Genomic DNA, 16,510 nt, shown 5'->3' with positions numbered 1-16,510 from the left:
GAGACCGCACGCTTGTGCAGAGATACCCCGCCCCTCCCTCCCCTCTTCTTCTTCCGTCCACGGACAACCGATATCGATAAATCCCGTGAGTGACCAAATCGGAGCGCGGAGCGAGCCGCGTATTTACGCCGCCTCCGATCGGATGTATTATTACCGAACGAACGGTTGCCACAGCTTCGCCGAACTTCGTCCACTTCGGGAAAGGAAACTTTATCCACGGATCGATCGGGAAAAATTTCGAGTTTAAGTAAGTCCTCTTCGTTTCTTTTCTTTTTCTTTTCGAATCTTTGTGAGGGGAGGAAAAAGGGAGAATAAGAGAGTTAAGGAAAGGGAGAAAGTGAGGTGGGCGCGCGAACGAATTTCGAGGAGAAATACGAATTGTTCGGGAAGGAGACTATTATATATATATATATATATGTATGTGTATATGTATATCGTTTCCCGGCTCGGGTTCTATTGTTGCATGCAAAAACGTGACATAATTTATTATGTAAGCGGTTATTAATGTAAACATGGTAACGTGAAATCTACGGAAATCTATGGAGGAATAATGATTCGTTCGCGAATTCAATTGAAATTATCGAGTTGTGAAAAAAAAAAAAAAAGAAGAAAATAAATATGTACATAGATATATATATATATATATATATATGTATGTATCGAGAAGACAAGTGTTATCTGTAGTATTTTTTTATTATTTATTATTATTTTTCTTCTGTTTCCGTTCCGTTAACAAGACGATCACCGAGAAAACAAATCGAATAATAATAATAATCGTATCAATTCGCTGTGTACCGAAATATATCCAGTTTCTTTCTTTTTTTCTTTTTTTTACAGGAAAAGTCGCGAACTGATCAGGTATATGATCGGAAATATGTTGTTTCGGAGCATTTTTTTTTTAGTTATTACGGGCTACGATTAATACATAGTGTTTTAATTAACGCCTAAAAAGAGTTAATTATAATGATATGGTCTTATACTGTAACAATAATAATTAAATTATACTATCTAAACTCGTTCTCCGGTTTAACAGACCTTTTCTTCCTTCCTTCCTTTCTTTCTTTTCTCTTTCTCCCTTCCCATCTCTTCTCTTCTCTTCTCTCTCTTCTCAACGTGACGATCGATCAAGTAACTAATAATTAACCTTACGCTTCCTTGGAAACAAATACATCTCTCTCCTTACCCACAATTCTTTCCAATACAAAAATATTACTCGTATCGGTTGATAAATCGGTTAATTTTTTTTTTTAAGTTACAATGGAAGTATATATATATATATAAGATAAATAAAGTGTAGCAAGTGGTAACAAACGTAGTTAAAAATTTAACGAACAATTTATATATATATATATATATACATATATATAAAGCTATATAAATTTCGGATACAATTTGGACGTATATTTATCCTTACTAATTCCTTTCAATTTTCTGGAGAATATCTTCATACAATTATCAGACTTGTACAATTCGATCTATATATATGCATAAGAAAGTAACGGTGGCTGTGAAGAGAGAGAGAGAAAAACAAAGAACTCGAACTCTTTCATTCTCGGTTCTTTTACTTTTTTTTATTAATTAATTATGTAATTACTTCATCGTTTAAATACATCGGAAAAGGGCATGAGAAATACATATCAGTTTCTGCCAATCGATTCGACCTTCGGCCAGAGAGAGAGAGAGAGAGAGAGAGAGAGTCTATGGCATTTTTTTTTTTAATACTTGTTCGATATTCTTCGTGTGGCGATTAGGAAAAAAAAAAAAAAAAGAAAAATTAATAGCATTCTTTCTCGCTCAATACGATTATTAGTTAATATTGTTATTGCAATTTGGAAAACTTGTGTAAGAAGAACTTATGTAAGAAAAACAAGAAAAAAATATAAAATCGTATTGGCGAAGTTTACAAATCAAGTCGACGAGCCTCGAAAGAAAGAAAAAAACACAACCGAAGGTCCACCTTCGTTCAACTCATATCTTCGTTCAATGCATGATAATGAATTTCTTCCTTTCTTCTTTTTTTTTTTTTTTTTTCCAATAACAGTTTCTCGATCACTTTGCACAGTTCCCAATATAGAACGATAGTTCACCCTCGACGACGAGGATCGAGGATCCTCGTTCCTATATTTCCGTTCGCGATCACAATCGATCACACGGAACAAATATATATGTATATTTAAGTAGATCTATATCTCAGACATCACTTACACGTACATCTGATTTGATCGGATTAATTTCGGTGTTCGGATGCCTTAAATTGCACGATAAAAATAACGATAAATTATCCCCCCACGATATTTCGAATACTGGATCGAATCGAAATTTAACCCTCCTCCCCCCTTTCGATTCTACATCGTCAATTAAAATCTTCATCATTATCAAGAAAAAAAAAAATCTCTTCAAATCGTAAAGGAAATTCTCGTTATTTTTACAACAACTCGAGGACTTGAGCTTAAATCCTATTTACGTAACGTTACTACCTTCCTGCCTCTCCCCCCCCCCCCTCTCCCTCCCTCGATTAAAGATAAACCGATTTCGTCTCGAAAAATTCACACACACGCGCAGGCGCACAACTCGCTTCGAATAAAGTTTAAAAACATTAACGATAATTATATTCATTCTATACACTATATAATTGTTATTATTATTATTATTATTATTATTATTAGTATTATTATTATTATTATCTGCCGAGGCTTCTCTTCAATTTGTCGCGAATACGAGCGAATCCGTTCGGAAACCGTTCGGAAGTGGATGGATCGAAAGTAAACGTGGACGAGAAAGGAAGAAAGATATAAGAGAGAGAGAGAGAGAGAAGGAAATATGGAGTGTGAGAGAGATAAAGATTCTTAGGTGTTCCGAAGAATTCGCCAGTTTTCAGTTTCGGTCGAACAACAACACCGACGAACAGGCCGAGATGCTTTTTTTCTTTTCTTCTTCTTTTTTTGAGAGTTCATCGAGTGTTTCTTAATTAACCGATCTTAAAGACGTTAAAATTATTTATATATATATAATTGTTTCGTTTTTTTTATTATAATTATTATTATTATTATTATTATTATTATATTATTATTATTATCTGTATCTCTTCTTCAACAATGTCAGTGAGTATTATCTTTTTCTCTCTTCTTTTCGCTATGGCGTTCCTTTCTTTTTCTTTCCTATTAATTCGTTTCCCTTGAACATTTCTTTTATCCTTTGTATCTTTTTTTAGGTTAGGTGTCAACTCTTGCTACAAATTTCGCGAACCCTTCCTATTAATTCGTTTCCCTTGAACATTTCCACGAGTCTTTTATCCTTTGTATTTTTTTTTTTAGGTTAGGTTTGAACGAACGCTTTTCTTTTCTTTCTTTTTTCTCACGAATTTTTTAACGTTGGATAACGAAGTTAATTCTTGTCCTAAGCACAGCTACGATTTTTTTTTCTTTACTTTTCTTTTTGTTCTTTTTTTTTCCTTTTTTTTTTTAAAGTTTAGAATCAACGTTTCGATTTATACTTCACATCTCTACATGGCATCCATCCATCCATGTTTTTGTACATGCTATCGATTACGAGGACGAGATCGGATCAGAGAACAATTCTGCGTTTTTTATTTACTTCTGCATCTTTAATAGTAAAAATATAGCTTCGGGGAAAAAGTATCTGTGCTATTTTCTGCTCTATTTTCTGTTCTATTTCTTTTCTTTTTTTTTTTTCTTTTTTTCTTTTTCCACACGAATAACATGAAATGGATATTGCGATAACCTATTTCACTATGAATATGTATATATATATATATATATATATATATATACATATTTTTATAAAATTGTTTAATGTAAGAAAGAAGACGGACAGTGTTGAAAGATTTCAGAAAGGGGGGAGGAAAAAAAAAAGAAAAAAAAAAGAAAAAAAAAATTACAGAATACGAGAACGTACAGATATTTGAAAATACATAATACTTGTTGGTTAAGTTGAATACATTTGCATTTGGAATCTAATGAAGATTGGCGACAACTATTATTTAGGCTATTTAAAAAAAGGAACGACTCCGGTTCGATTCTCTTCGATCGAGATTTTAATCAATAACACTCTACGATAGGCCAAGAAGATAGATTTCATCTGGACAGATGATTAGGATAATGTAACAATGTGTCTTAGCCGTAATCTTAATTGTTAATTTCCTTTTCTTTAAATAAAATCTAATCTACCGATAAATAGCGTTTCATCAAGTGTTTCACGTTAATTTCTATTTCTTCAAATTGTTAATATTCGATCATCGTGTTCACAACATCATACTAAAAACAACATGTATAATAATACGTATCGTTGATAGGCTGTCGACAAAGCGAGATTACGATCAGAGCTGTCTCATTGATTTTCAAATCGCCATTAAAAAAAAAAAAAAAAAATTAATCCTAATCGAAAAGTCCTTGCCGGACAAATGAAGCGATGACCTCGATGAGAAACGATACCTTTTGCTATTATTATGCACCGAATATGTTTTTTATTTTTTTATCTTTATCTTTTTCTTCTTCTTCTTTTTAACGCCGAACGTTTCCTCATTCCCCTGGATCATCCCATTTCCCCTCCTCGGCTATTCGATCGAAACAATCCGACAGGAACGTGTACTGCAAACAAAACAATTCGATTACAAATGATGGAAAAAAAAAAGAAACAATTTATAATATTACCAATATAAAAGAAGAAATAGGATTTTTAATTAAACAGAACAGAAAAAAAGAATAACACGCTGCCGCTTAATAAAACACATCATCCGATAATTATGAGGATGTAAACGACGACGTATTAAACAGAATGAGTCAGAGCAAATTAGCCTGTGATACAAAACGAAATGATTACAGTTAATTTACAGTCACAGTCTTTGAGATTCAATTTTTTGAACAAATAAGGAAAAAAAAAAAAGGAAAGAATAGAATAAGAAGGAGACGAACCGATTACTTACATAAGGTGTGAAAAGCTTGAGCCAACGCGGTGGACGGTTATCCTGACGTGTATATTGAAAGCAGAACGCCATCCCTTCCTCGTCCACCTCCCATCGTGTAATAGTGTTCCATTGAAATTCAACAACTTGAGATTCCAAAGTGCCATCTTCCTTCGCCGCGTGCAGCTTAAACGCTGGCGCCCCCACGGCGGGCACAACGTGTCCTTCCTTTCGCGAATCGCATGCGCAGTGAGGGAACACGATATCACCATAACCGCTTAATTCCCTAGCCAACTTTAGATACTGTAAACAAAAGAAATGAAATAAAATATGGACACCAAACTTACATACATATATATACATATATATATGCAGTTTATAAATAAAGTTTGTAAATAAATTTTAGAAATTAAAGAATCGTTCGTACTTCGTGTTTCCTCGACGCGTCTTGTAACGCTTTTAACTGGTATAATCTTTCTCCTGCTGTGATATGCCCCCTGTTCACTTCGTCCACCGTTTGCCAGAATATCCAAGTTAACGCTTGCTCGCTGAGCGGTCTATTTAAATTAAAAAGCCACCTTCTTATTGCTAAACACGTCACACTGGCGGTCGAGTAATTTTGAACGTACAAAGTATGAGGATGTTCATGGGGTTGCAGTTTCCTTTCTACAAAGGGAATGTATATGTACACACATATATATATATATATTTTTTTCTTTTTTTTTTTAAAGAGTAATACAGTTGGGGAAAAGAAAGTGAGATATATATATATATATTTAAAACTATATTATCATTGAATGTATACGTACCGAAATTATATTCGACGATCTCGAAAAGATAAAAGTATTTCGCCGTTTCCGCATCCAATCCCACTCTGCTGCAAACCGCATCGTATACATCACTTACAGAGGCCGCTTTAGCAACTGTAACAGTAACAACCTCGCGATCCGGCAACAGTACTTTTAAATCGACCGCCGGCCCTTGGTCGCCATCTTCCTCGAGTCTATCAGCCAAGAATTCTTGCATGATATCGCTTTCGGCAATTACCCTTACCGCACAAACCTTTTCCAAATATTGCTCTAAACCGCGCCTTCTCGCGTCGAGTTGCAGCTCGCTCAATCTACAAACATTAAATTATATATATTTATATGTACATACGTACAAATTATATATCATCGAATCGAAAATTTTTATACTGTACTGGAATGGCCATTTTCCCGGTAATTTGGGAAAGTTGAATCCGATAAATTCTTTCTTGAGAGCCATGTGCAAAGCGGCGAATTCCCTGTAACGACGGGAGCACAGATGTCTGCCCGCCATGTGAACGTTGAAAACGACATAACGTTCGTGCTTCCTCTCACGAACGTGATAATCAGGCACGCTGATAGGCAGGGACCGTTTCTCGCTGTAGTCCACCGATGCATAACTAAGAGAAAGTAGAGTTGATGTTGTACGTTGCGATAAAATTATTATTATAATTTTTATTTCGATGGAAGAAATTAAAATTTTCAAATACCTCAAGTCCTCGAACGGTTCGAGCTTCTCCGCCTCTTGCGGCGTAACGGAGATGACAGTCAACGTCAACACGTCGCCCCCCGACTTTATCAAATCCACCACCTGTTTGTGAGTTGCTCCCTCGACGTTCACACTGTTTCTGCAACGAGATCACACTTTATCTTCCGAAAGAAGGGATATTCACAAATACATATATATACATATAGATATCTTTTTGTACCGATCACTGATCGCTTTGTACCGCGAGTCAAAATTCGATCCGCGCCGTTCGCGATTGTTCATCCACTCGTATTGCACAGCGGTCACGTAACACGTCAACATCTTTCTTTCCTTTTCTCACTTTCGTACGCGTACTTTCGTTCGCGCTGCGCGAGCGAGCGAGAGAGAAAGAGAGAGAAAAGAGGAAAAGAAAATAATCGATAAAGTGAAGGCGAGTTTGAAAGATTATACTTTCTGCATCTTCTCTCTCTCGGGGACAAGTGTGTAAGTAATTATCTATTTTTCCGTAGGCCCAGTACCAACTTTCGCGACGCAAAGGAAAGGATAAGAAAGAGGAGGGAAACAGGTGAACAGCCTTGGTGGAGCTTCGAATTCCACACGTGAAAGGACGATTGTTATTGGCCAAGAGCGGGAGGCACGGCTCCCGCTTCGATTCGCGATCTGCGCCGCGGTAAGCGTACACTTGCACTTTATACTTGTCCCTATCAGTTTCAACCGTCTCTTCCCCCCCCCTCCCCCCTCAATTTTATTGCATTATCTTTGATTTCTAGTAGCTAATTGGGTTGACCAAGATAACATCCCGGTCATTTAAAAAAAAAAAAAAAAAAAAAGAATTACCAATCATTAATTCTGTTTGATATGATTTTTCTTTCTATTTTTAATTCGCGAGATCGTGTCAATTTTGTTTTGAGAATTGAGAGAGAATTTATTTCTGGACAGTGTTGGACAGTGTTGAATGGTGTGAACTTTTTTTTTTATTAATTTCTCCGCGATTAATGAATGAGATGGTTTTAATAAATAATAATAATACGGAGGAAATATCTCGTATCGTAATAATAATATAATTATAACATGTATTTTTTCACGTATCTTTTATTCCTTAATAAAATTATATTTTCCAAACATATTTATTAATTCCTCTGCCTTGTCTCTTATCTATTACTTTTGCTCCTTGAATAATATTTTTTAAAATATTTATTTACTTATATATTACCCTTAATCAATTTATGTATAAAAAATATTAATTCCCAAAAATACATATTTATCATTTTTCTTGATCTCCATTCACCAAATATTTTATAAATAAATTCTTTATTTCTAGAAGAAAATATGGCGAAATATTTTTTATATACGATATCACGAAATAATCGAGCTGAGATTATTCTTCAATTTTATTCAATTTCATCGATCGATCGGGCTCAAGTTTTTCTCGATCGACTGTAAAAACTCAGGAGAACTCGGTTTTCTCAACTTTCCTCCCGTTATTAACCGCGTATAACAACTTGTACAACAATATATATTTAACGTAAATTTCTATTTTTATCGTGTTTCAGGTACTCTGCACTTTTGCTCCGGATATCTATCGGAGCAATGAAAAATCGAATCCTTTCCTCCGCACCCGTGATTCGAGTCTTCTTCACTTCTGTAATGAAATGGAAGGAGGTGGGGGAGTCGATTATCGATCAAAAGAGAAAATAGAGCTCGAATCTTAATTAATTTAGGAAATTTCGAATCAAATCATGATAGTTGAGAGTATTTTCGCGAGTCAAATCTTAACGAGAATTCAGTTCATTGCTCTTGTTTAAGATTGCTAAAAAATATAAATCGATACAAGAGTCGATAAATGCATGGATAAAATTATCGTAGTATTGTTTCTTTATCGCGTTCTACTTTCCTCAAGGTATCTGGTGGAAAGTAGATTATCAATCTTGTAAAAATCGATTGCTTAATCGTATATCGAAAAGTTTTTTTTTTTTAAATTAAGTGATAATATACGATTTTATATTATATTGTGTTAAGAAGATGATTTTTAAAAAATTAATAAATTAATAAATTTTTTAATGTAATTTTGAAAGGTATATTGTAATAATTTATTTGGTTTTTTAGTTTTAATTTATTAATATTATTATTTAAATCATTGAAAATATTACTCTTATTGATTAACGAATTGAGGAAGCGCCAATAATAAATTCAAATTCTTGTTCTCCTCAATATTAATTTTTAATTTAATTTAATTCAATTTTGATTCATTAGTATAAATTATTTAACGTTATTTACAACAAATAAATTATCAGAAAGTTAAAAATTTTAATATTGTGTTTACAAGCAACTGTGACTGTAAATCAAGTTACTCGAACGAAACAGGTTATATTAAGCTCTCTTTCATACGAAATTCGCTGTATCTGACTATATATATGTTACATGTATACTGGCGACACTTTTTCGTGAATTATTCGAAAACAGCAAAAATATCCAATTATATTACGATGTATATTTCGATATTTAATGTAAAGATGTATTCCAATATCTTAGTATACTTAATTTATAGATATTCGAATAATCTGAGAATCTTGATAAATATTTTTGCGCGAGAAGAATTAAAAAAATAAGTAACGTAACAAATATTTAATAATAAACGAGAAATTTTTCAAGCGAAGAATATTTGCAGCAGTTTATTTTTAGATTCATTATCCATTGAAAAAAACTGGTATTTTAATAATATACGTTAAAATTAAATTCAACGTTTTAATAAAATTATTCTATATTAAATTCTAATTCTAATATTTTTTATTCTATAATTATTCTATAATTACGTATTAAATACATTCGATTCAAACAAATCGTTTATTTTCACTATAAAATATGCCAATACCACCAAATATCGGATACGATTCAAATGTATCGAAATAACGTACCGCCATTGCTTTGCTGTTTCTCAGACGAGTTCATTATAACCTGCTCGTCGTAGTTTGTTGAAATGTCCACACTGTTGGCGATCATGTTTCGCGAGTTGTTCGTGAACAGCGTTCGTGCGGACGCGGCATAAGGTATTCATCCTATGCGGTATCTAATTTCGCAGCACTCTGTCCTTGTTCAACCTATTGTCGACGAGCGATTCGTATAGATGTCGTATAAGGCTATTTATTTTTTACGATTTATCAGCAACTTCAGTTCGATTAAAATTGTCAAAGATTCGAAATACGAACGGATCGATCGAAGATGAACGAATTGAAATTGCAATTCTAAATTTCACAAGAATTTAGCTCTCTGGTCTCTGTATATGTATACAATCGATATCCACGAATCATATTCACGAAACGTCATGCGAAAGAAGGTTAAGGTACGGATTCAATATTTTTTTATATTTTTAAACCTGATTTTCTCGAAAAACCAGATGTTTTTTCACTTCAACTCGTTAAATTTTATTCATAATTTATTATATATATATATATATTTTTTTTCATACAATGTATTATTATATCAAGGATCATCGTTGTTTCTCGATTGTTCCATAATTTTCGAAACGTATATTATTATTTCCATAACACTATTATATATCCGTTGTATGTTATTATTTTTGTTACTATTTTAAACCTTACGTGCATAATACATATATTTCCGTTTAAAAGCGGATATTATAAATTTGCTTTTTACACATCACTGTCGTAAACTTTCTTAACCACTCGTTTAACTCGTAATATTTTCTATCGTGCAAACTTATCAAGTTTGAAAAAGTTGAAGAATTTTTTTTTTTTCTTAAATATATGCAATGAACTAAATTTTTGTATCTCGATGGAAATTATTCAATTTGCATTTTTCAATGATATTCCACGTTATTATTATTATTGCTCAGATTCCTCATGAAAATATTTTATTATTAAGATTATAAAAACAGTATACAAACAATTATCTTTCGTACAATTACAAACAGTATTCAATATCCATACTGATGAAAATAAATATAGTTTAACAAAGTCAATTAAGTTATCAAACAAATTATTGATTGATAACCGATAAGGTTTACGATTGTATTATCTACGTTGCCTTTTAATCGTGCATCGACCTTAACTATCGAAAAAAAAAAAAAAAAAGAGATAAATCCTAGAGATTTAATCATCTCTATTCGTTTCTATTAAAAAGGTTTAACTCCGCGAGCTTTAATCGACACAGATGTGATCGTAATTGAAGAGAAGGCTAAGTAAGCAAATCACAATAAATTCGCTGAATGAACGATAACGTCTCGTACTCGAAATGTCGATTGATCGTTCAATGAAAGAATATATATATGTATAATCGATTATTATAAATTAAAAATATTGGATATTTATGGAATTATGAAAAATTTATTTTCACTACTTAACTTCTCTTCTTATCTTCTCTATCTTCCTTTCAGTCGCACGCTTCGAAACTGGTATATCAAAAGTGGCACAACGGTAAAAAGAGGTTATGTACTATACACGCATCTAAATGATAAATGCATTTGTATTTATCGGTATCTATCAACGTTTCAAACGAACAATATAATTCAAGCGAAATGATTTAATCGTAATTAAAATCAATTGGTTGCTGCCTGTTAATGAGTTGCTTAAATAGAATGTTATTATCAAAAAAATTAATTAACAGGGATAATAATATATCTAAATAGAAAATTAATATACGGAGTGAATAAATGAAAATTCATGTATATTCTTATATTCTCTGCTATTTAAAATTATGATAAATTATGTTAATAACAATCGTTAAATCTTTCAAGCATTATTTATATGAGATATTATCAGAGAAATTATACCAAAAAAAAAAAAAGGTATACAGCGAATATATTATCCGCTTTCATTGATTGCATTTGAATAATCTCAATTATAATATTGCATTAACGAATAAAAAAAGTAATAAGAATATCTGGACACATTAAAACATGTTGTGTCTTTTAATTTAAATAATTTTAATTTGAATATTAACACGTATATTAACGTGTATAATATAATAATAATAATAATATAATATAACAAAATAAAAATATTTAACTGCATAACAATAATTGTAACGTGTTAACAGCATGATGGTTAATACAATATTTTGCACGACACTTTTGAAGGATCGATTCTAGATTAAAATATCTTGAGTTGAGCCTTATTTATTAAATTATTAAGTTATAAGCAGTTTAAGCTCGTATTACATAAAATAAGGCAGATACAGAATGAGACAACGCTTCCTCTGTTACACAGTCTCACCTTATCTAAACTAAAATTATTTATAACTTAATAAATAAGCTTCAACTGATATTTTTTTTTGTCGACATCGACTTTCACGAATATTTATTAATTTTACGTAGCCAAAAATAGATTTTTGAAATTCTTGAAAGAATTGTAAATTGTATATTCTAATTTAAAGAGTACAGTAAAAATGTTTTAATTGTATTAAAAAAATTACCAAATCTATCTTTATAAGAAATTGAATAAAAAAAAGGAATAAATTATTGATTATAATAAACAATTTGCGAAATAAATTTTCTTAATATTAATATTTATAATGAATATGCAAGAAATTGCAATAAAAATTCACTCGGCATCATACACAGATTAAAAGTTCATTCTTTTGCAAGCTAAATTATTTGAATTAGATCACATCGAATAGCATTTTGAATTAATTAATAATTAATAATTGTTTCCCGTTTTCAAATTTAAGGTAAAATTAGAATTAGAAAACTTTTCCAATAGTAAACTAATAAATTTTTAACAATACATTCTCACCTCATTAGAATTGCAAATAGGTATAATCTTAACAATAAATAAGTTCGCTTACTGCTTAACGAAATATTTATGAATTTCGAGCAAATAAAAATTTCAGTCAAATTGTACATATTTTTTTTTAATATAATAAAAAAATAAATATAAAATTAGTATATACATTTATTAAATTAAATTTAGAACGTTTAAAAAAAAAAAGAAAATTTTAAATTTATTATTCTATATTGTAAATACAGTGAGTCAGTTTAACAGAGTTTGAACAAACTGTATATAATTCTTCCTTTCAACTGTTCATTCGTATAATTACCACTTTATTGCAATAATAATCGGTCAAGGCATGATTAGGAAAGTTAATTACAGATATTAAACTTGTGAAACTTAATTTGTTGGTCTATTTTTTCGAATATTATTCAAACGTGAAAAAACTGTTTAAAATAATTCTTTTACATTCATCATTTGATACAACTAATCAGATTCCTCGTTACATTCTAACCTCTACGCTTGTTCAATTGTTTCTTTTCGTTTCTTTCGGTTTGAAGGCTCGTAAGTTCTTTCTTTCTTTCTTCCTTCCTTTCTTTTTTTCGAAGCGCATAATCACATCAAAGAAACACCCGTTTCATTTTAATCTAATATCGTGTCCTTGACGGCTAAAAAGTCTATCCACGATACATTGCCGTGTCTACCATGTAACCACTTGTTAGAAGCCGTACAAAGAGCAAATCTTTCAGGAGCTGTAACACTTGGCAAATATATCGAGGAAAGGAATCAAATTTCTGAATTTCATTTTTTTTTCCCCTCCAAAAATGTAATTGTCCCCAATTTCTTCTTAATATTTCACTTTTACAAACATATAATTCCGATATTATTATATTATTAAATCGTTTAATCAACGGTTTCTATTCTGATTATCATTATTAATTATGCTAAGTGAAAGAAAAAGAAAATTCCTCGACTGTCTAATCTAAAAATAATTTATTTGCAAATTCATTATTCATCATCAATATTCAATTAGAATTATAGATTTATGTTTTGCCTATTTAAATATGTATATACATTAATGATTATAATTAATAATGTATAAATATGTATAATTATGTTTTTATTTCAATAAAATAAAAATCATTTAAAGCAACTGTTTTTAATAATTAGAAAAATAAAAAATTTTTAATTGTACGATATATATATATAAATAAATGTTAAGTGAATCATTTTTCTTCCCCTCCCCATTTTTTTTTATTTTATGACAAGGCTTCATATTATAATATTAACAAATTTAATTGTATAATTATTCTTAAATGATCAATAGATTTATATTTCGTGTTTTCTTATTTATTTATTTTTTCCAAACTGTGAATGGATTTAAATCCAATCGCATTTTAAATGAACTCAAAATTCGATTTTAAATTTATTTTTTTATTCGTCAATCACATTGTTAATCATTGATTTTAAAGTTATTCCAAATTATTCATATATACGAATGGAAAAAGTAAAAGACATTAATTCAAATAATTCATTCACAATTGATTTCCTTTCTTTTTTTTTTTCATCTTCGTTTAATAAAAATATAGAATCGTAGGAAAAAATTATTTGAATAGAAAATTATAATTTAAACTTTAAAATTAACATTTAGAAAAATGTATGAATGTTTATATATAACGTATAAATTATCAAATATTTGAAATCCCTATTGCGAAGAATCATCAAGATCTTGTGAAATTAAAAAACAAAAAAAAAGAATTTATTTAGAATAAATATGTTGTTAATTAATAATAAGAATAATAACAATAAGATTGCAAAAACAAATTGTAAAAGTTATTTCTAAATGTAATACAATATGGGGTTTTATATATTTTATTCCGATTTATAATTTATAACTAGAAATAACTAGAGAATTTTGTGTCAAAACATATTTCGATTACGAGGAATAAAAAAAAAAAAATGACGTGAAGAACATGACCCTGAATTTTATCACGTTATATGTATATACATAATTTCTTTAAAACTGTTTATATTTAACAAATTGATGCGATCTAATTACTTATAACATTGCTTACAAATGTAATTAATAATCGATTGAAAACAAGATTAATGAGTAGTTAAGTTGGAATCTTTTAATCATTTTAATCGAAAATTAAATTTCTAATGATTTATGATCGGTTGCATTAATATCTATAATCGAAATTTAAATAATTCTAAAATTGAAAAATCTAAACGATTTTAATTGTGACAATTTTTATAATATCATGACAGTTTTTTGTTTAGGAATTCGTCATTCTTTGATAAATCACAGATTAAACACATGTGAAAGTATGAAGCAAGAGAGAATGATACATTATAATTTTCATTATTTGTAAACTCAACGCTGTATCACTTTTCAATCAACATGAAACATATTTATATTTTATATCGAGATTATTTTGTTAAAATTTTACATATATCTTCATTTTTCTCTTTCAGTTTTATTAAAAAAAAGAAACGACCAGTCTTGCTTATAAAAACAAAAACAAGATAGTATAAAGAATTAATCGATTGTACGTTAAATCTATTTACAAAATCTGAAGCGCATACATTTGTGTTCTTGTACCGTTATTTCACTTATATCGGTACAACGATTACATTTCTAGTCGAATAATATCTTAACGCTTGAAAATTAAAGTGGAAAATACGTGTTCAATATATTTTCTATTCTATTAATAAAAAAAAAAAAAGAAAAGGATGCAATACGAAAATATCGAGTGAAACGAAATGAAAATAAAATTGAATTTTTAATTGGAAATAGAATAATAGAATGGTAGAAGGTGAAATGTAAACTTTGTCAAGGAAGCATCATTTTCTTTACTCTCCCGTATTATTATATTATATCTAACTAGACAAATCGATTAAAACGTGTATTATCGTAACGATATCGATAAAGCTTAAAACAAACAGCAATTTGATTATCGAATCTAAGCGGATAACATTTTCTACGAATTAATTTGTTACATTTCGCGTAATAAATGGAATAGGATCATTGTTCTCATTTAAAATAAGTTTAATCTTTACCTCTAATAAATCATAAATAACCAAATAAGATATTTTTTTTTACTTCTCAGAAATAAAAGTTAGCGATCGTGATTTGACAGGTGAATGTGTAACACAGTGATCGGTAGAAAAACGATCGCGGTGTAAGGAAAAGATCGAGATTTAAAAACAAAACAAACGAGAAGGAAGGTTACTTACACTTCTAATATACGATCGCCTTTTCGTACGCCGGCTTTTTCGGCAGCACCTCGAGGTAATACGGCGCTGACATGCTGAAGCGGCGCGTACAGTTCCCCGTTGATGCTTCGTAGTTGTCCACCCTCGCTGACCTGACCGCGTACATTGAACCCAAAACCAGTTTCGGTTTTGTAAATAGTGACGCGTCTCGGTCCTTGTCCGATAGGATTTGTTTGGTTTACCGGATGTTGAGGCACACGTCCGTTGGTAATCATTGTTACATTCGCGTTTCTCGTTACGTCTTCGTTCGCGGCTGGCAAGCGCTGCACCTCCGATTCGCAGTCCGCCATCTTACTCTCTGACCACCCATTGATCTTTCTCTCCTACGGAAATCTGCCGCAAGACTGCGCCTGTGTATCCATCTCGCTTTTCTCTTTCTATTTCCCCCTCTCTAGACTTCCTTCTTTCTTGTGTATTAATAAATCTACCGACGGCCGCTAGAGGTCTACCTTTGAAATCAGCTGTTACCGCCAATGTTAACGTTTCTTTTTCGGAATTGTGGATATATATTTTATCATAGACTTTTTATTATTTTCATTATCACTTAAACTTGTACTCACAAATCGTATCGTATTGTTTCACATTTAAATCAAATCATAACGGATCAAGGTATAATATAATTTTGAAAACGTTTTTTTGGTAATATTCGTTATAATATTACGATATAATACGATGGAAAACACACGAATCGATGATTTGATTCGAATCGAAGAATTAAAATGCGTAATAACGATATAATATGTATATTCGCAATATTTTTTCTGATTACAATTATAATATTTTAAATAATAAAAATTAAATTATTACAATTAAATGTTGTTATAAATAATTACAATTAAATAAGATTCGACGTGATGAACTGGCAATGATGCGCATGCGCAATATGTCTAACCCTGTTGTATAAAATATAATTGTTTTAAATTTCAAATAATTATAAGAAAATTTTGAACGTAGGGATTTCAAAAACGATGAAAATATAGTATATATATATATAAATATGTATATATATATACATATATGTCTGCAATATATTAAATAATTATTAGATTACATTTATGTGCGATAGTTA

General features: G+C 30.5%; 1 protein-coding gene and 2 long non-coding RNA genes across 5 annotated transcripts; 2 read left to right on the top strand and 1 right to left on the bottom strand.

Moving 5' to 3' along the window:
- The first annotated feature begins 37 nt into the window (after nt 1-37).
- Nucleotides 38-8,505, top strand: LOC102656309. The gene is made up of 3 exons (XR_003305065.1): nt 38-247; nt 6,946-7,106; nt 7,990-8,505. It is a non-coding gene; the product is annotated as an uncharacterized LOC102656309 (long non-coding RNA).
- On the bottom strand, nt 685-15,794 carry LOC408945 (sorting nexin-27). Of its 3 annotated transcripts, none has more exons than XM_006560134.3 (7): nt 15,403-15,794; nt 6,438-6,575; nt 6,123-6,347; nt 5,731-6,041; nt 5,349-5,587; nt 4,943-5,224; nt 685-4,607 (listed from the first exon to the last, which is right to left on the bottom strand). In XM_006560134.3, exons 1-7 carry the CDS (start codon nt 15,729-15,731, stop codon nt 4,539-4,541), a joined length of 1,593 nt encoding a protein of 530 aa, XP_006560197.1. In that variant the 5' UTR covers nt 15,732-15,794; the 3' UTR covers nt 685-4,538. The 3 variants fall into 3 exon arrangements, with proteins under 3 accessions (XP_006560197.1, XP_006560198.1, XP_006560199.1); XM_006560135.3 differs by having other exon boundaries at nt 6,438-6,569; nt 15,403-15,787; XM_006560136.3 differs by lacking the exon at nt 15,403-15,794 and adding an exon at nt 6,657-6,979 and having other exon boundaries at nt 1,402-4,607.
- LOC102656332 lies at nt 9,197-11,241 on the top strand. The gene is made up of 2 exons (XR_408619.3): nt 9,197-9,776; nt 10,830-11,241. It is a non-coding gene; the product is annotated as an uncharacterized LOC102656332 (long non-coding RNA).
- Nucleotides 15,795-16,510: the final 716 nt, after the last annotated feature.

Source organism: Apis mellifera, linkage group LG7 (assembly GCF_003254395.2).
Source record: "Apis mellifera strain DH4 linkage group LG7, Amel_HAv3.1, whole genome shotgun sequence".
Classification (NCBI taxonomy): domain Eukaryota; kingdom Metazoa; phylum Arthropoda; class Insecta; order Hymenoptera; family Apidae; genus Apis; species Apis mellifera.
The sequence above is the reverse complement of the archived record's forward strand: the minus strand, read 5'-3'. Positions and strand labels throughout refer to the sequence as shown.

Excerpts from the sequence above, each read along its gene's own strand:
- LOC408945 (XM_006560134.3), bottom strand. The coding sequence starts at position 15,731 with ATGGCGGACTGCGAATCGGAGGTGCAGCGCTTGCCAGCCGCGAACGAA. Across the intron at positions 6,576-15,402 it reads GGCGATCGTATATTAGAAGT|AAACAGTGTGAACGTCGAGG; the intron begins GTAAGTAACCTT and ends ATCTCGTTGCAG. Across the intron at positions 4,608-4,942 it reads TCAAGCTTTTCACACCTTAT|TACACGTTCCTGTCGGATTG; the intron begins GTAAGTAATCGG and ends TTTTGTTTGCAG.